We start from the raw sequence: 21,560 nt of genomic DNA, 5'->3' as shown, positions 1-21,560 counted from the left end.
TCTTAGTAACAATCAGGCAGGAACTTCTAGAAGAAATCTGACACTCTAGCTTTTCTCTGATCTCACCTTTCAGTCTGATTGAACTAAAGACTTATCTGTGCATGTTTTACCAGGGAGACATAATTTAATCCAGAGATGTGTCATCACATACTCTTACATACTCTGCCGTTTAAAAATTCGGCTCACGATGGGGAAAGGAGACAGGTGTGCTTTCTGACAGCCCCACTCTTGTGCACTTCTACTGCTCACTGCTCACTGGCTGCTCTCTCGGTGCCTTCCTTAAACCCTTCTTCTCTTAACAAGGAAACAGGATAACAAAGTAATTAAGAGCCTGGGTTCTGCCTATCTGTGAAACAGAAACGTAACCAAGGACATAGAGAATAGACTGGTGGTTGCCAAGGGGGAGGGGGTGGGAGAGGGTTGGATTGGGAGTTTAGGATTAGCAGATGCAAACTGGTGTATATACAGGATGGATAAACAAAAAGGTCCTACGTGGGACTTCCCTGGTGGTGCAGTGGTTAAGAATATGCCGGCCAATGCAGGGGACACGGGTTCGAGCCCTGGTCTGGGAAGATCCCACATGCCGCGGAGCAACTAAGCCCGTGCGCCACAACTACTGAGCCTGTGCTCTAGAGCCTGCGAGTCACAACTACTGAAGCCCGTGTGCCACAACTACTGAAGTCCATGCACCTAGAGCCCGTGCTCCGCAACAAGAGAAGCCACCACAATGAGAAGCCCGCACACCGCAAAGAAGAGTAGCCCCCGCTCACCGCAACTAGAGAAAGCCCGCGTGTAGCAACGAAGACCCAATGCAGCCAAAAATAAAAAATTAAATAAATACATTTATCTAAAAAAAGTGGATGTATTTAAAGAAAACCAAAAAGGTCCTACTGTATAGCACAGGGAACTATATTCAATATCCTGTGATAAACCATAATGGAAAAGAATATGAAAAAGAATGTATATAAATGTATAACTGAGTCACTTTCCTGTACAGCAGTAATTAACACAACACTGTAATTCTACTATACGTCAATAAAAAATAAAATTTAAAACAACTGCCATAAAAATAATCACATAAGGGGGACTTCCCTGGTGGTCCAGCGGTTAAGACTTCGCCTTCCAATGGAGGGGGTGAGGGTTCGATCCCTGGTCGGGGAGCTAAGATCCCACATGCCTTGCAGCCAAAAAACCAAAACATAAAACAGAAGCAATACTGTAACAAATTCAATAAAGACTTTAAAAATGGTCGACATCAAAAAACATCTTTAAAGAAAATCATCACATAAATCAGAAACAAATGAAACATAATAAAGTCCGTACATTTAAAAAAAAAAGAGCATGGGTTCGGGTCAAATCACAGCTTACCACTTACTTATAGCTGTGTAATTCTTGGCAACTCACATAATGTCTCCTCCGACTCCTCATCTATAAAATGGGGATGGTAATAGTTCCCAATCTCATAGCGTTGCTGTAATCCATAAACACGGTTAAGTGCCTTGGTAAATGTTTGAGGCTCTCTGGTTATTGTGAATTAAAATACGTCAATGGCTTCTGGCCATGTGATTTATAATAGTTTGACATTTAACCAAATGGTAAAACTATTCCATTTATTATTCCCATCTCTTTTTACCCCTTACCCTGTTGTGTTGTTTATGTTTTCTCCCACCACAGAGTGCTAGTTCCAGGAGAGTAAAGGCTTTATTTTGTTCACTGCTGAAAGCAATGGCACCCAGAAAAGTACTGTACATATGAAGCCCTCAGTAAACACTAGCTGAATGAATGGTGCAAAGTGTCACAAGGAAAAATACACCAAAACTTTCATTATAATAAAAAAGTATAGATAAATCTTTCTCTAATGGTTTCCAGTCAAGTATTTTAAAACACCATATGCTATAATAAAAACATAAGTAATTTATTAAAATTTGAAGGCAAAAACATAATTTTAAAAGATTTTAAAAGATTTAGACCTATGTTAGGTGTGATGGAGTATGGATGCTTTCTTGAAATTCACAATCAAATCCACGAGTATCACTTTCAGAATGTTCTAGTAGATTGAGTTTACTTTTAGTTGTCTTTGATGAAACAGTCACTATTCTACTCTCTTTCTTAACAAAAATGTGTTTTTTCAAAGACTCACTTCTAATTGGTTCATTAAGCAAATAATTATTTTGCCCAATTCCTTTGCTTTTCTGCTTTACAGGTGAGTCAGAGCAGGAATGCAGGTCCTTCCCGGGTTGTTTCTTAGCAGAGTATTTTTTGGTATATTCACCTGCTTTGCTCATTTTCTCTGAAGAAGACCTGCTATTTCTAGATAATTCCTCTTCTTTTCTTTGACTTCCAGTTCCAGAAATGACGTCTGCTGAAGGAGAACATGTTCTAGCAATGAAATCTTCAAAAGACTCCTGCCGCTGCTCTGTGACTGGGACCCCCAGGTTGTCTTTGGAAGTTTCTAAGACCTCCTGAGTAGAGACTGGGACATGGAAGGAGTCGAGAGGCAAAGGAGTCCCAGCATCACCTGTAATTTTCTGAAACTGGAGGGAAAGACAAAAGACAAGACAAAAATTCAGTGATGAACAAAGCCAACCATTAAAAAGTAGAGTTCAAAACGTCAATGTTATTCTGTGATCTTATTATTAACACAGTAATTGATTATTCAGAAGATTTCAGAGCCAGTTTTTTTCTAATTCTATCTTGCCAAGTGATTCTCACTTAACCTAGCTATATCCAAGGCTATGTCCGCTACATTTTCAGACTTTGGTGATTGGGATAGTTATTACCCATTTCCTTTCCCTCACTAAAAATGAAACCCTACTCTGTAAGAAAATTAATTTCTTTTCTATCCTCCAGGCACATGTAAACAGTATATAGTTTGTGACCAGACTGTGTTCTCAAGCTGTCAGTTCCCAAGACCAGTCTGAGACTGGCTGAGGTGGGTGAAGGGGGCTCCAAGTAACGCTAGAGGAAAAGCTGACAGGTTTCCCCTCCCATTCCCATGACCAGGTGAGTCACTATAATATCTTACGTATTAGCTATGTCAAGATTACTTATTTTAAAAATTCTGTCAATACGTGTACCTTCATTAGTGTTCCTTCATTGTAAGCTGACTGCATACAAATAGAAACCTAGATAAAATATGAATAGGATAGACATTTATACAATTTAAAATTTGGAATATTTTCTGTAATGTTTTCTTTCTTCATTAAGGAGAGTTTGCTTTAACTCATAAATTTTCTAAAGAACTTCCAGTTTTCTTATGTACAGCAATACAGTATCATGAAATGGGCCCACATTTACTAATCTCAGATTTGGAGAGGACTCCACAGTCTTCTAGCTCCCAAGCATGTGAACTATTAGAGACTGACCATTATTATTTTCTCTCTGACTTGGTCATTTCCTTTTTGCTAATCACTCTTAGAATCATTAAGTGCTGTCCTGTCCACTTACTTGGAGATTTTGCGTTTGTACTGGGGCACTCTGCTTTGATTCTGATTTTTCTTCTTCAAGTGCTTTCTTTTCTTCTTTAGGTGGACTGCTAACAGTAGAATTCATCTGGGGACGACCTAGTAAATGAAAATCTGACTGATCTATAGCAGCCATTGTGGCCAGCTGCCCAAGCCTGGACCAGAGGAGGAAAGGAGAAAAGACAAAGGTTATTATAATCACATAAGAGCAGTTTAGATTTCCCCAGACCTACAATCATGAAATACTTCTAAAATCTTAAAAGCCAACATCCTACTCCAGACTACAAGCCTCTCTCTCCCCCAAATTCTCAGCCCTTTCCAGATTCATCCTCTAGGAGACATCCCACTGTCTCACTAGCAGCTTCAACAAGTACCACGCACCTCGTCCACTGTCTGTCACACCTCCATTCCCACACTTCTTTACCACCTTTCTCCAGTTTCCAAGAATGTGTTTGTGCCTTCCTTCCCAACACCAATTCATTCACTGACAAAACACCACTCCATCAACTATCAATCTCTACTTCCCTCTTTCAGCAAAATTGCTCCCGGTTGAGAACCACTGACCTATATCTTCCCTGAATATTAATAATAATTTTTATGTCTAAGACAAAAATAACTTTAATTCAAACTTATCAAACAAGCAAAATAAATGAAAGATAGGAAAATTCTTATCCATTCCCGAGTATTTTCAATGAAAACTGCCTTCAATTTAGTCTTTACAAAAAACTATACCTACTAATTACTCTGTCTACAGGTTACTCTTTTATAATGGGCTCCCCACTCTACCAAAGCAGGCTGCCCTATTTGCATTTCTTAAAAAATTTAATTCCTCATTTTAAAACGTCAACTATATTACCTATAATTACACTAAATTTGGCTAAATATGGCCACGTAAGTGATGAAAATTGCTCCAGTTCCTCAGCAAACTACCATTATAGTCGCAAAGAGAAGAACGCCATGAAGCGAAATGAACTAACCCAGCATCTTTAAGGAGATCCAAGAAAGCATGGAACTTCTGAAAAGAATTCTCAGTGCTGCCCAAAACACCTTCATCATCCAGGATCATGCTTGTCAATGAGTGGGCATGAAGGGCTTCAGACAAAGAGAATTTTATATTTCTTAACTGGGCATTTTCATGTTCCAGCTATAAAAGAAGACTGAAAATGTCTGACATGCTTTTTTCTCATTGTCATCAAAAGTAGTCTTGTCTAGTTTCAAGGAACAAAACTAAAACACTCAAAATGTAATTAACCTGTAATTAACCTAACTCGCCACCAGTAAAGACAGAGACCATATCACATAATAACCAAAACCCCCAGGCACCCAACAAAGTTTCCTATATAACACTTAGCTGGTACATAAATAAACCAAAGTTATCGTTTTATTAATGATCTTTCACAAAAGATCACATTTCTAACTGGTTAAATTCATAATGGAGCCTCATTCCACATTAGAAAATTACCTGCTTTAAGTTTCCCTTAAATTAGAAAGTGAATTATAGAATCTGATTTGAACAAAACATATTACAACTCTGCTGAATGTTAAGAATTAACTTTAGTGAGCAAACTATCTAATGCTTACGTTTAAAAGTCCTAAATCATACCCAACCCAATTTATTAAATGTACGATCACCAATATTTTCTTTGGCTTCTTGAAAATATTCACTCCCGTGCACTCTTCCCCTTCCGCTCATCACCTATGCACTTAAAACCCCTATAAGCTCAACTCTAGTATTTCTCAGAAAGGCTGTTATGTTCATGATGCCCCATTTGCCTTATATAAGCAGGTGCTCAACATTTATTGAATGAGTGTCCGCCAATCCAACGGATGCACTTTGAAAAATTCCTCCCTACGTTCAACCTATGATAAAGTATATTTAGATGGAACTTTTTAGATTATGCCCTGCTTTCATGCACATTACCTAATGTAATTCTTATAGTATATATTTTTATCTTGCATTGCATTCGTACAAGTTTTCCAATATCTTAAATTTATTTAAATGATTCACTTTCCTAATTCATTGCCAGGAGAGTCTCATCATGTCTTTTATGCTACTGTATATACAGTATATGCACAAAAAGTGCTTTCTTGAATCAAAGAATCATGAACAGAAAATAAGCTAGTGTCATATGAAAGCACACACACACACACACACACACACAAAACGAGATTTTCACATTTTTAAAAACATGCTTTCTGGAATATAGATCATATGATCACTAAATACCAGTAAATGCAAAAGTCCATATGATACAACCAATTTGCAACATATTACAGTTTTAAAGTTTACAAACTATGTGTATATGGCTTAAAATCAAATCAAAATAAAACGAAAACACTCTCAAAAGTATAAGAAATTGTTTGCCTCATTGACTCATTTATCAGCCTTAAGTCTTATTACTCTTTCCTCCTTTAACTGCTTTAGGCACTCCTCCAGTTTTTCCTAACAAACAGAGTAAATATTATAACTAATTCGTAGTATAATATCCAAAAGCCTTTCCAGCTATAGGACTCATCAGGATTTAGGGGCAGAGCCAGAAGTGAACTCAGGTTTTAGTCTGCTACTGGTAATATCATACCATGCTAGTGAAATGAATTATCAAAATCTATCAAATTAGCATAGTAAAGATTTATTTAAATTCCACTTTTTCCAACATAAATTTGTGGCAGCCCACCATAAAAGGCATATGCGTATAACATAGCAAGTCATAAATAAATAGTTAAGACCAAGAAAGAAAACTTCTATTTTTATTTGTGGGTCTCTTTATAGTAGGAAGTCCTATTAATGAACATGCTTAATATACCTGAATTGCATAATTGCAGATTCAAAAGCATTTTTTTAAAAGTAATCACTTTTAAAGCAATTTACAGTCAAGCACTGTTCCTGGAGTTCCCTGGGCATTAAATAATCTAATCATCAAAACCCTAGAGGGGGCTTCCCTGGTGGTGCAGTGGTTAAGAATCCGCCTGCCAGTGCAGGGGACACGGGTTCGAGCCCTAGTCCGGGAAGATCCCACGTGCCGCGGAGCAACTAAGCCCGTGCGCCACGACCACTGAGCCTACGCTCTAGAGCCCCCGTGTCACAACCACTGAAGCCTGCGTGCCTAGAGCCCGTGCTCCGCAACAAGAGAAACCACCGCAATGAGAAGCCCGCACACCACTAGGAAGAGTAGCCCCCGCTCGACGCAACTAGAGAAAGCCCGTGAGCAGTATCAAACACCCAGCGCAGCCAAAAATAAATAAATAAAATTAATTTATTAAAAAAAAAACCCTACGAGGAAAGAACAATCACTAACTCCATGTTATTTTACAGATGAGGGAAACAGAGGCAGAGAAGTAGAGTAAGTAGAGCAGCACAGCCAAGGTGACACCACTAAGTAGCAGAGCCACACTGTGGACTCAGGAAGCTGGGTGCCATTCCTGTTCACGGAGGTGGTAGTCTTCCCACTCACCAAGGTCAATCAAATAAAATGAACACTGATAAGCTCTCTTAGGAGTTTTAGGAACTAAGACACTTCGGTCCTTGAAGTGGGGACACTGCTTGCAATAGGCAGAATTCTAACAGAGCCCCTAAGACTCCTACTTACTGAAGTACACAAACCTTCCACTTATACAATCAAACCCTAAATCTGGGTGCTGTAGTGAAGGGATTTTGCAGACGGAATTAAGATTCAAAATCAGTTGATTTTTTAAGATAGGGAGATTATTCTAGGTGGATGTGACCTACTCAGGCACCCCATGAAAAGGACTTGAACTCTTCCTGAATTGAAGTACAAAAGGGACAAGAGGGAGACTCTCCATTGCTGGCTCTGAAGAAGTCCAATGCTGCGGCAGGGAAGGCAAGCGAGAGGCCTCTAGGAGCTGAGACCGTCCCCCGACTGACAGCCAGCAAGGAAATGGGGACCTCTGTCCTGCAACTGCAGAATCTGAATTATGCCAACAAGCCGAAGAAGCTTGGAGGCATTCTTTCCCAGAGCCTCTGGATGCTAACACAGCCAGACTGACATCTTGATTTCAGCTCTGTGACCCACACAAACTATGGTGAACATCCAACGTTTGGGGCTCAATGTTTACACTTAAATTTCACGTGCTTTAACACTCTCAGGAGGGAACCCACATGTTCCCGTGTGTATCTGAGCAGGAAACCCAGTCACGCTGTGCCTGGACTTCTGACCTGCAGAACTGTGAGCTAGTCAAATAGGTATTGTTTTCAGTCAGTGAGAGTGTAGTAAAAGAATTAATATTCTACTCAACCTCCAGGTTCGTGGACAAAATAAATGACTGTCATTGTTTTGGGCCACTGTTTCGGGGTGGTTTCTTATGCAGCGATAAACAATCAGAATACCTATACTTATGAAAACAGTAAGGTATATTTATACATTTTAACTGCTTTGAACAATCACTTAAAGAATGAGGAACTCTATTATATGCCATCATTGGGAGAGGAACTGGTATCACTTTCTGGAGAGTAGCTTTTGGTACCTAACAACAATCCTACATCAGGAGTTTACCCTAAGAAAATTAAAGATGTGGGCAAAGATTTATCTACCAACATGATGTCATAAGATTGTTTATAACCAAACCCTAGAAGAAAGCTAAGAGCCTCCAAATTGGGATTGGTTTCAATAAAAATAGCTCACCGTATGAAGGAATGCGCTGTGAAGCCACTAAGAAAAGAATGACAAGAGGTCTCAACCAGAGTTAATGAACGGGCTTCAGGAGTTCTACATTCAAAATATATCTGTGCGTTTCTCCTGGGAGATGATGCATAAGCTTAATCAAATTCTCTGATGTAGAAGAGTATTTAGTGACATGGCAAAATATTTTTGATACTTTTTGAAGACAAAAGAGCAGATTAGGTGTGTGTACATGCAGAGGTGGCTTTTATTTCCTTCAATAAGTTGTTCACTGTTTTCAAAGATTTGCTCAATGAACATATATTTTTATATTCAGAACATGTTTAAAAAATTGAGAGTCTAAGAACTTCAAATTCTTTAATGTTTCATTACTAAAGCCAGTCAAGTTTTCAATGGGGAAAAAGGGAAAAAAATTGCAAAATTCCTCTACTTTTAACATAATGGTTTAATCAATCTTCTAAAACTGATTTCAAAGAAATTCTAAACAAATAAGCAAACAAACAAAAAACCCTCACCACAGTCAGAGGAAAGTAGACTAAAATTCCTGACTGGTTCTAAATAGCACATCAAAGTGCAATTACATGAAATAGTTTCTCCCTCTAATGGAGGGAATTAGAACACAGTGTGAAATTTTTGTGAAAAAGTGTACCCCTCTCCTACAAAGTATTAATAATTCATGTCCCTTACGTGGAAATATGGAACCAAAAAAGTTAGAAAGTAAAATTGCTTGATATTCTATTACTTAAGTAAGACTAATGATAAGGCTTTGGAATAATTTTCCTTCCTGTCATCTGCTCTCCTTCATCCCTTCTGTACACTGGCTAGGGTGATTTATCTGTGACAAAGCTCCCATCATATTGGATATCAAATTTTATGTTCAACTTTTCTCCACTTAACATTGAAATCAATCATTTCTCATATAATCAGGGGATTCATAACCTTGATTTTTTTTTTGTGGGCTACAAAATATTGCACTGAGTGGGTTTACTGGTTAACCATTTTACACATTTAAATTCTTTCCAACTTTTCAATATTATAAGACAAAATAACCGTTTTTATGCATGAAGGCTTTTTTCCATATTGAGAATAACATTCTTACAATAAATGCATAAAAATGAGTTTGAGATCAAAGCAAATGAATATTTTTAAGGCTCTGAGGTACCTATCTCCAAACCGCTTTCCAAAAGATTTCTGAGATTTTATACTGCCATCAGCGATGTATCACTTGGTATATAACCTCTACTATAACTGTTGGCTTACTTCCTCACCTAGAGTGCAAGTTATTTGAAGATAGGGGGTGTATTTTATTAAGTGTTTATCCCCAGCACCTGTGCCTAGCACAACGTAGACGGTCAATAAATAATTGCTTAATAAGGAAAATCCCTGCCAATACAAGATGTACGTGTGTGAAAGACAGACTGTGTGTTTTTCTCTAACTGGATAGATGAAAACTTGTCATCTTCTTTAATGTGCAACTTTTTTGCTTATAATTAGTAATTAAATTTCTCTTTTATATTATATTGTAAAAATTCAGATTCTCTGAGGCAAATGGGCCTGGCACTACCCATTAGCTATATAACCTTGGACAAGTTCTATAACTCTAGGCCTCAACTTCCTCATCTATAAAATGGAGATAAGCTCCCATATCACAGAGCTCTTGTGAGGATTACATGAGTTAAAACACATATAAAATTAGAAGAGTGCTTGGTACACAGCATATGTTCAATTAATGCTGAATGAATGAACATGTGAACGCAAGCAGTAGTGAAGGGCTTAAAATGAAATAGTCTCATCCCACTCCCACATCCAGCACTCAAGAAGCGACCGATTCTGTACACAGGTTTTTAATTGTAAAATACGATATGTGTACTGAGAAGTGCACAGGACAAAACTGTCAATGTGACAAATCAAAAGAGAATACTTACATAACCACTACTCGAATCTGAAAGTATTGATACTTGTCAGCATCTCAAAAACCCCCCATATCGTTTTCTCATCACAAGCTCCTTCCCTCTTCCCGGTTAAACACCATCCTCATTTCTGAAAATCATTTCCTTTAACCTGCATGCATCCCTAACAAAAGAGTTTAGTTTTGTCAACATCTAACTTTATGTAGAGGATCATAGTATATGAAGTCTTTTCTATCTTATTTCTTTCACTCAACATTGGTTTAAAAGATTCATCCACATTGCAGCCTGTAGCTCTAGTTCATTCAGTTTTATTGCTTGATAGTTTTCCCACTGTATGAATACACATAATTTATTTAATTTTTGACTCTTGATGGACATTTGGGTTGTTTTCAGTTTGTGCTAATGCAAATCATGGACAGGAATCCTGCTGTACCGGTTATTCTGGTGCATTTACACAGGGCGGGGGTGAGGGCTGCTGGGTCACAGGCTATTTATATACCTTCAGTTGATGGAGAGTGCTAAATGCTTTCCAAAGTAGTTGTGTCGATTTATACTCCAGTATAAGCAGGGTAGAAGATTCCCATAGTACTCCAGGTCTACAATACCTGATACTACCAGACTTTATTTATGTATTTGTCAACCTGATTGGCATGTAGTTTCATTGGTTTTGACTCACTTTTCTCTTATTACTTAATGAAGTTGTATACTTTTCTGTGTTTACTGGCTGTTTGGATTTCCTTTTTTATGAGGTTGACGTCAACTATTGTTATTTTTTATTCTTATTTTTTAAATTATTATTTATTTATTTTTGGCTGTGTTGGGTCTTCGTTGCTGCGTGTAGGCTTTCTCTAGTTGCGGCGAGCGGGGGCTACACTTCATTGCAGTGGCTTCTCTTGTCGTGGAGCACAGGATCTAGGCACGAGGGCTTCAGTAGCTGTGGCACGTGGGCTCAGTAGTTGTGGCTCGCAGGCTCTAGAGCGCAGGCTGCGTAGTTGTGGCGCACGGGCTTCATTGCTCCGCGGCATGTGGGATCTTCCTGGACCAGGGCTCGAACCTGTGTCCCCTGCCTTGGCAGGCAGATTCTTAACCACTGCGCCACCAGGGAGGTCCAACTATTGTTATTTTGAATTCTTCTCCATTTCCAAGTAATACTCTTACATGACTATTTTCTGACTAAATTTGAGGCATTATCTGTTCACTTTCTGATTTACTAAGTAAGGGTTTAGTTCCTTTACACTCTTTCCTATGTCCACACTGCTCAGTAAAGTTATGTCATCATTAGTTATTCCACTGCTCATGATCTCTTTGACTTGTAGTGATATACTTAAAAACCTACATTGTTGATCCACTATAAACTCTCTCAACGTCACGCTTTGTAAAATGAGGACATTCATACCATCTTCCCTTTTTTCTACCTCCTGTCTACCTTCCAAACCTAGCTTTTACGTTGTCAAAGTTGAAATTTATATTCTGTTCTATGTGCAGTTAAGTCTTCTGTTATTTGAGAGTCAGTAGGGAGTAAGGTTTAAGAGAACAGGCAGAGAGCCTAAACTCAAAGCCTCGATCCAACCCTAAATTCGGTACAGCCTGGGCAAGTTCCTTCCCTGTCTTAGCATCCTTTTCTCAAAAGTGGGAATGATATTAGCACCAACCTCATAAGGCTATTCAGAGGATTAAATGAGTTAATATATGCAAAAACACTTAGAGCCTAATATATACTAAGTACATACTAGTACACAATACATTTCAGTACATACCAAGTTAATACTAATACATACTAAGTATAGTTTAGGTTAGTTATTTGTTATTACATGCAAGTTGACAATAAAAGCTGTAAACCAAGACAGTATTGCCATTATTACAATTAAATTAATATTGCCCACTGCAGATGTACTGTGTCTCTGTGTATAGACTACACCTCGTTCCATACTGTGTCAGTGTCACTGCCCTTGTGCAGGGTGACCACATACCCCAAGCCACCATGGGCTGTTCCAGTTTATACCTGTTGTCCTGATGTTACAGCATTAGAGCGCCTCCTTACACTATTGAAGTGTAAGGAGTTTGGACAAGTTCTGGTTTGGACAACAAATTAGATAGGTGGTCATTACCCCTGTGTGTCACTGAAAACGGGGACATCTATAGTGTCAAGTTTAAGTGGATTCTTCTCTTCCTCACCAATAGTAGGTTAAAAATCAACCATAGTTTAGTTTGCTTCATGTTTTTGTCAGTATAGCCTTTTCTCTGGAGTTCAAGTTCCTTCTCCTCTTCCTCTCCCTCCTCCCTTCCAACAGTGCCTAATACCTAGTAAGTACAATATGCCTCAAGGTGTTTCTAAGCTCTCAATCACACAATCAATGGAAGCCTCTCCAATCTAGACTAGCTGCTCTCTGCACTGAATCCCCTATTACCTTCCTTCTTGGTTTATTGCCTCATTTTGCTGGATTATTTCTATAAATAGCTTAAGGTGTAGCACAGGAGGTAAATTTTTCAAATTTCTTTTTGTACAAAATATCTCATTCAGCCTCCACTTATGACTGATAGTTTGGCTGGATACAAAACCCTAGGGTGAAAATTATGTGCTGGAAAAATTTGGAGGTATCTTTCTAATACCTTCCAGCATCCATGGTGCTGATGACAACTATGATAAAGTCAGATTTAAAATTTTTTTTTTTAGGTGACCAGTATTTTTCTCTCTGGAATGGATGTATCCTCTCAGTATTTTATTCTATTTTAATTTATTTTTTCAGTATTTTAAAGTTTCACAATGAAGGGTGCCTAGGTATGAGTCTATTCTTGTTCATCTTGCTCAAAACTTGAGTAACTATTTTCAATCTGAGGCCTGATGTCTACTTTCAGCTGTGGGGAATTTTGTTGCCCTTTGACAGCTTCCCTCCATTTTTTGTCTGGGTCTGGAGTTTCTAATGGTAACATGTTGGATCTCCCAGATGCAGCCTCTCTAACATATGGCTATCACATTTTCCATTGTGTCGTTCTTTTTTATATACTGAGAAATTTTTTAAATTCCTACTGAATATATTTCAGCAACCATATTTTCATATCCAAGACACCTCTCTTGCTTTCTGACCATTCTCTTTTTAATTAACACCCTAGTCTTATTTTATAGTTGCTAGCTCTTTTTAAACCTCTCTCAGGATACTAATTAGGGTTTTTTCTTAAATTATTTTGTTCCCTAAATTGTCCCCAGTCCTACCAGGATATGTTTTCACTCTTTTCCCCCCCTCTCATGTTGTAAGCTTTACTCAACTATCAGGCAAATGACAGTTATTTTCTATTTAAGAATGAGCGCAGAAAGCTCCCTGAAGTCAACGATTGATTGGCTTCTTATGCAGGAAGAAGTGGGGAGTGACTGTAATAGGATCCCCCCCAAACACTCTTTTCTAGGGTGTAAAAACTCACACTAGCTGCCCTAGTTCTCCCCAGTTTCACTGTTTTCAAACTTAAAATCATCTCACTTCAGGAGCGTGAGGGCGGGGCTGGGAGTCCACTCCTCCAAACACAACCCTTCAATGAGCTCCCCTATTTCAGTCACACTTTTAACTAACTCCACCCTCTCTCCTACATGCACATCAAAGCATGAAGCTACTTCTGCAGGTGGGGTCAGAATCCTCCTCAGTTGCAGGTGGTCCCTGTGCATATTCTAGGTGATGCTTTTCCTCTGTTCTACTGCTTCAGTTTCACACTCTTCCATGTGTCTTCCGTCTTTCAAAACTATGTTGAAATCTCTTGACTGTTGTTGGCTTATGTACTTAAACACTTTGATACCATCCTTGTAGTGTCTTGTCAAAACGGAGAAGAGCTGCAAGGGTTCTCAGTGCATTCTGAATCTGCTATTCTGTGGTCCCAGTGTTTAAAGTTCTTGGTCTTCCCCAGTCTATCACTGCTTTTAGAAATACAATCTCCTGTTCTACTCATGAAGGAAATGAATACAACGCATCTAAAATGACAAGGAATGCGGGTTAGATGCTCTAGGGTCTTGTCGTACTCTGCAATTTACTAAGAAACCACTTACGTGCTACAAATTGTAGGTGCTCATTTATAAAACGAAAGGGGGTAACTCTACATGAACTATAGATTTCTCCCACTGTAACATTTCATAATTTTCTAAGTTTTCTTAAAATTTCTCTATATTATCATTAATTTTAATTAAAAACATAAAAATCTAACATTCTCTTTTGAAAATCAAAGAGTAATTACCATAGTCCTACAATAATGGGATAATTAGTTCTGAAACCTGTCAAGTTTCATGTTTCATACGAAAAGAGAATCATATTAAATAATTTTTAAAAATTAAACATGGACTTTGTAGCACAAAGACAAGGTTCCCCCAAATGGTATTCCCTTATTTACTAGAAATGTTCAGCTCTGCATTAAAGTTGAAATAAAACAAATATATTATTTTTGAGGTGCAAAAGTTTCTTATGAAAATCAGTTTTTCTTTTCTGTCCATACAAACAAAAGTATGGAATCACATTAGATGTCAGGTTTATTAGGGAATATAATGTAGCTTCTTGAGGTTTTTTATTTTAGGAAAGGAGAATATTAACATCAAAACATTTTTCAACCTTACTTTTATTTAAAATGAGGCCATATTTTCCTCTTATAAAAAGAGAGTTCAACTAGAACTGTCAATTTTCTCATTTGTAAAACAAGAGCACTGAATCAGCTGACTATATTCATTCAGAACTCAATTTCTTTATCTTATGATCACTAAGGTTCTCCCTAAATCGAATATCCTAAGGTTCTAAGGAAAGGAAACTATATTACTAACGACATGTTTTGATTTTTATTTCTTAGAGTTCAAATGTCCACCATTCACCTTGGTCTAAGCTTAAGGAACCATTCAAGGGGATACAATGCAGATGGGAGGAGAAAACAGAACCCTCACTCAAGCTGTGCAGTGTTGCAATCAGGCTTCCATTTGAAAAATAATCTTCTCTATAGCTTTAAAGTGATAACTTCGTACCTGCAATGCTTCTTGTTTCAAACTGATTTTCTCTGGCTCTTCCTGAACACTTTCTGAGGAATCTTCGACCTCTTCGATTTCTGAGGAGGAAGGACTCTCTACTGTCACAGTCACAGGAAATTCTGATGGACCTGAGTGTCACAAGAAGAAGATAGGAAACCACAGAGTTGTTAAACTGAAGTGCAAAGAAAGAAGACAAGATTGTATAAAAGATAACACAAGCCAGATACCAAATATCCACATATTAGAGGACATTTAACAAAAGTGATCTGAGGTATCATTATTTATAAATGTCTCTCACTGCTCCTTAGTCTAAAACAGGCAATGACTAAGTAAAAGTACAGTAACTTATTTTTGCTATGTTACTGTACAGACCTCTGTTGTACATGGTTAGGATTAGTAATGGGAATTGCCCATATTATTTTATTAAGTTTCTTTCAGAGAAGCCAAGTGAAGAGCCAAGATAAACATTTTTTCTCAGATCAACTTTATACTGCAAATGAAAAATTTATTCTTTACCATCAGACGAAAACAGTCTGGAAGCAAATGTAGTTTTTCGGAGGAAAATACATCAGTAAAGGGACTGATGAATAATCAGAAAGTCAACATATCTAAGCTGTGAATAACAGACGTTAGAATTTTAAAAAATAAATCACATACACATACGCAACTAAAACTGACACATCAAAAATTTCATCTTCTCATCACCCTTAAGCCAAAACTAGGGTAACAGTAATACAATTCTCCTGTTAAGCTTCACTGCCACTGCAATGTTGTTCCATAGGACATTTCCAAACATTTAAAAACTGACCTGGCCACAACCCCATAAAAGTCTACAGATCATACAGAAGTGTGCTGGGATTATATAACTACGCAGAAGACAAGTCACTAGGACATCATTTTCACAACAAGCAGCAAACCTGCAGCATAGGAAACTCCCAACAGGAGAACGAGGCGCACACCCCTCCCTCTGGGCATGCAAGGGCAGGACTGACACCCAAGGTGCTCTTCTCTCAATCTCAGCAGTGGTGCCTTTCACAGAGCAACTATGCAGTCTCCCAAGACCACTGGAAAGGAGAATCTGATACTGACAGTACTAGCTTGCCATGAGGCCATAAGCGAGGGAATGTGTGTGGCCTTGGTGAGAGAGCAGAGGTTTGGGAGATGTTGCTTTATATTGGCTTTCAGATCAGGAATTTGTACATATAGCCTGCAAACAACATTTCTTGAAAACATATGAACATTCTTGAGTATGACAGCTCCATGTGAGGGGTCAGAAATGGCAGTCAAGTTCATTTCACTGGGTAACAGCTGATTTGCAGACTGGAGAACAGGCTTCCTTGTTCACAGACATAACCACAAGGCTGCCAGTTGTGTGCAAAGTCCACACAACTACACAGTTGCATTGGGAGAGCGACCAGACAAGTTTTTCGTGGATTTATTTCAGAGAGGGAAATGCTTCTTGTAAGGCTCTGTCAGTTTAAAAAGCAAAAAGAATGACCACCCACCTTTCCCAATTCAACCCCTACATATCATAAATACGCACCTGACTACATACATCACGAGTCTGATGAATGGAAAGCCCCTAAAAAGATATCAACAAAACGAAGTTAGAACTTGATGTAAATACATCACCAGTTAAATCCAGTTAATACAACTATTTAGTATTATGTACAGTATCCATACAGAATTGTGTATAAAAATAAATAAGCTCAAAAGAAGGACCTGGAGGGCTCTGCTACGGAGAAAACTGAACAGAATTCAGCCGACTGGCTTGGTGATAACTCTCTGAACTGCTGAGAGGCCCCTTCAGCTCCTATGTTCAGGATGGTTGAGATTTCAGTCTCACTTCTTTAAATGGTGATATTAATCGTTCTCTAATTTACCACTCTGTGTGACGAGGATGGACCTGAGATTAAGTGTCTCACCAAGAAGATAGGAAACCACAGAGTTGTTAAACTCAAGTGCAAAGACTGGGGATTCAACACTATAGTTTATGCAACAGCAATTCACATTACCATTTGCAAAAAATTAGTTGGTTGTCCAATAGGGATTATAAACATCCATTTAACATGAGCTACTGAACAGATACTTTACACAGTAACTCCTTCAAGTACTATTTAAAATCAATTCTCTTTGTTTTCTTAAGCAATTGTTAACCCCCAATTTCATGAATACTACCAAGTAAGTCACGTGAAAATCATCTAGAGCAATCTATTTCACTTAGCAAGCCTAAAGCTATAATTCAACAATTTTATTTACTGTTCTATGACAAAAATTACTATGAACAGCTATCCCCTGGATAAGTAATCAGCTAAAGCTAGTTTGACTCACTAAATCTGATTTACTGAGTTAATAAGCCAGTTGATTTAGAATAGGTCTAATGCAGATTTCTCATCCATTCTGCATTAAACTACTTCCCATGCCTAAAATGTCTTTTTTCCCATTCGTACATATCCAAATTCCTACTTCTGTGCTGTAGGGCTTGGCTCAACTACACCTGCCTTTAGTGAAACTTTTCTCACCTGCACAATTGGAGATAATTTTAGTCTCCTCATGACTCCCACGGGGTTACCTCTGTTGTGACACTTGAGAAACAACTTGAAACTCCCAATTACTTTTTGTTTTTCTTCCTTAGAGGGCTCATTAGGCAGAAGCCATGTGTGAGTTATCTTTTTTCCTCTATAGAAAGCACCAGAGACCGCCCACGTAATAGAAGTTCCAAAATAAAGAATTCTGAACGACTGAAAAAGACAGGGAATGCAAACACATTACCTGTTGCTTTTTGCACGTTCTGCAGTACGCCATGGCAGGAAACCAGACATACCAGGTGGTAGAGGTTCAGGACCATAACATTCTTTACCAGCAGAGTGTTTCCTTCCATTACTTACAGGTTTCTTTGTGGCCAATCCTATGTTTGACAAAGCACGAAAGAAGGAATCAAGATGCACCAAAGGGGGCTTCCGTGGTGGCGCAGTGGTTGAGAATCTGCCTGCTAATGCAGGGGACACGGGTTCGAGCCCTGGTCTGGGAAGATCCCACATGCCGCGGAGCAACTAGGCCCGTGAGCCACAACTACTGAGCCTGCACGTCTGGAGCCTGTGCTCCGCAACAAGAGAGGCCACGATAGTGAGAGGCCCGCGCACCGCAATGAAGAGTGGCCCCGCTTGCTGCAGCTAGAGAAAGCCCTCGCACAGAAACGAAGACCCAACACAGCCAAATAAATAAATAAATAAATAAATAAATAAAGATGCACCAAAGGTCTACAGAGCAACTCTCAAACGTGTACAGTTTGAAAGGAATCAAACAGGCACTGGACAATGATGCCAAGGCCATTAAAAAAAGGATCGTTTTGTAAAAAGGTTTTACATAAGCCAGCATTTTTTAAAAATATAAGTTCTCTACAGTAACAAGTTATTTTAACTAAAACAAAAGTATTGAGATGTGCAGAAATGGAAAAATAAATTTTTTAAAAATCCCAAAGTATGATACATTTTATGTATCATACAGAAACACTCAAGTTTATTGAATCTTAGAACACCTTTGGCATTTCTGAATCTCAAGGATAGCGAAACACAGGTACACCCATGACTTCTGCCAAACAGAATCTTCAGAATTGGACCAAAATTTCAATTTAAGATGAATTTTTCTATGTAAAAACAGTAAAAGTTATAAGACTGCAAGTTGCTGGGTGGTAGGTGAGTCAATGTTACTCTCCTATAAGCCTGTCAGCCTTCACTGCTCCTTTGATTTCATATAGAAAACACACAAAAAAACAAATGAAACCCACTGGATAAAAGAGTGAAATGTGGAGACTTATCCTATATTTCAGTAGTAAAGAGGCAAGTATCTTTATATGAAATATTTGGTTGCAAAAACTAGACCTACGTGTTAATATTTTATTTAGAACAAGCCATATATTAAAATTCACATTTAAATATTAATTTGAATTTACTGAAAACAAACATCATAGGTTAAAATGGTTATTTTTATCCTTCAAATCTACTATTTCATGTTATTTTATTTATTTATTTTAATAGATCTTTATTGGAGTATAATTGCTTCACAATTCTATGTTAGTTTCTGTTGCACAACAAAGCAAATCAGCCATATGCATACACATGTCCCCATATACCCTCCCTCTTGAGCCTCCCTCCCACCCTCCCTATCCCACCCCTCTAGGTCATTGCAAAGCACCGAGCTGATCTCCCTGTGCTATGCTGCTGCTTTCTACATTTTAGCGGCATTAGGATGGAGTGTAAAATAGAGTGTATGTGGTAATATAGGATAAATATTTCATAGAGTGTAGCTTATTGATAATCACCACATGATTCTGTGTGATTTAACATGCCTCTTAAAAATATATAGGAGCTCAGTTCTTTTTGTGCTATTTTATTTTGTTTTTTAACTTAATTACCCTCCAAAAAAGATGTCTGTATGCATGTGGTTTGTATGTGTATACCCTTCCTTTACTTTCAGAAACTAATGCAAATACATTTGTATTAAAAATTTTTTTAATTATACTTTTTGTGTTAGGAGATAAAAAAAAATTTCTAATAAAAGTTCCCGTCTTTTTTAGGCATACATAACTACAATATAAATGTGACACAATTCACACCATTATCTTACCCCTATACTCACCTGGATCTAAGTATATACCCAGCTATTGATTTGGCTTACCTCTATGTCTCCAAATAACTGAGGCAAATACAAAAAATAGACCAAGAAATAAAATTACTCTTAAAATACCTCAATGAGCTTGTATACTTCAGTTACATTTCCACTTTGTTTAATCACGCTAAATAAAAAAAATTTTTTAATTGTATTCTCATTCCATGATGCCGTATTATATACCACCAGGTACTAATATTACAGAATTCCTAATATGTTTCACATATACATGTTTTATTTATATATGTTTCCATTTCTAATATTATAGCAAAAGGCAACTTAGCTATTTTAAGAATGCTTTACATATCATATACATTTTTAATAACAATATGTAATTAGTGTGATACCACAAATCTTAACTTCTTTGTATGTACTATTTGATTATTAAAATATCACTGTCTTGAAATAACAATTGGCAGACAATTCATAAGCTTTTTTTTTGACTTCATAAACACTCTTAACAACTTCTATTTAATACACTATTGTCCAAGCAAGTTGATTAATGGAGAATCAAAAACATACATCTTTAAGTAGAAAAAGAAAAGTTGTATTTATGAAGATGTTTACAATAGTTTATTTTAGGTTATTTCCAATTTTTCACCAATTTAAAAAATGGACCAACTCAATGAAACCTTCTGAATCCAATGTTAAAAAGTATAACTATGAAAGAAAAAAAAAAGTATAACTGTGAATCATAAAATTGAAATTTAGTATGAAAAGATAAGAATGGCAAATTATATTGAAGCTATGTGGAATTATGTTTATAGACATCAGGAAGAGAAAATAAAAATGTAAACAGTGGGAGGAACCAAGATGGCGGAGTAGAAGGACGTGCTCTCACTCCCTCTGCGAGAACACCGGAATCACAACTAGCTGCTGGACGGTATTCGACAGGAAGACACTGGAACACACCAAAAAGGATACCCCGCATCCAAAGACAAAGGAGAAGCCACAATGAGACGGTAGGAGGGGTGCAATCAGAGTAAAATCAAATCCCATAACTGGTGGGTGGGTGACTCACAGACTGGCGAACACTTATACCACAGAAGTCCACCCACTGGAGTGAAGGTTCTGAGCCCCACGTCGGGCTTCCCAACCTGGGGGTCCGGCAACGGGAGGAGGAATTCATAGAGAATCAGAATTTGAAGCCTAGTGGGAATAGATTGCGGGACTTCGACGGGACTGGGGGAAACAGAGACCCCACTCTTGGAGGGCGCACACAAAATAGTGTGCACATCGGGACCCAGGGGAAGGAACGGTGACCCCGGGGGAGACTGGACCAGACCTACCTGCTAGTGTTGGAGGGTCTCCTGCAGAGGCAGGGGGTGGCTCTGTTTCACCGTGTGGAGGGTGACGCTGGCAGCCGAAGTTCTGGGAAGTACTCCTTGGCGTGAGCCCTCCCAGAGTCTGTTATTAGCCCCACCAAAGAGCCCAGGTAGGCTCCAGTGTTGGGTTTCCTCAGGCAAGACCACCAACAGGGAGGGAACCCAGCCCCACCCATCAACAGTCAAGTGGATTAAAGTTTTACTGAGCTCTGACCACCACAGCAACAGTCAGCTCTACCCACCGCCAGAGCCTCCCATCAAGCCTCTTAGATAGCCTCAACCACCAGAGGGCAGACAGCAGAAGCAAGAAAAACTATAATCCTGCAGCCTGTGGAACAAAAACCACATTCACAGAAAGACAGACAAGATGAAAAGGCAGAGGGCTATATACCAGATGAAGGAACAAGATAAAACCCCAGAAAAACAACTCAATGAAGTGGAGATAGGCAACCTTCCAGAAGAAGAATTCAGAATAATGATAGTGAAGATGATCCAGGACCTCGGAATAAGAATGGAGGCAAAGATCGAGAAGATGCAAGAAATGTTTAACAAAGACCTAGAAGAATTAA

The 21,560-nt window shown here is 38.3% G+C and overlaps 1 protein-coding gene across 1 annotated transcript; it reads right to left on the bottom strand.

Moving 5' to 3' along the window:
• Positions 1-1,339: 1,339 nt before the first annotated feature.
• On the bottom strand, positions 1,340-21,073 carry LOC118892212 (centrosomal protein of 78 kDa-like). The gene is given in 9 exon segments (XM_036846541.1): positions 1,340-2,534; positions 3,448-3,619; positions 4,442-4,608; positions 5,830-5,907; positions 14,996-15,126; positions 16,538-16,580; positions 17,521-17,677; positions 17,771-17,906; positions 20,956-21,073. Coding segments are annotated over 8 exon segments (1,362 nt in total). The 5' UTR covers positions 17,821-17,906; positions 20,956-21,073; the 3' UTR covers positions 1,340-1,970.
• Positions 21,074-21,560: the final 487 nt, after the last annotated feature.

This window comes from Balaenoptera musculus, chromosome 3 (genome assembly GCF_009873245.2).
Source record: "Balaenoptera musculus isolate JJ_BM4_2016_0621 chromosome 3, mBalMus1.pri.v3, whole genome shotgun sequence".
NCBI classification, from domain to species: domain Eukaryota; kingdom Metazoa; phylum Chordata; class Mammalia; order Artiodactyla; family Balaenopteridae; genus Balaenoptera; species Balaenoptera musculus.
Note: the sequence above shows the minus strand (reverse complement) of the source record. Positions and strands in the feature narration are given on the sequence as shown.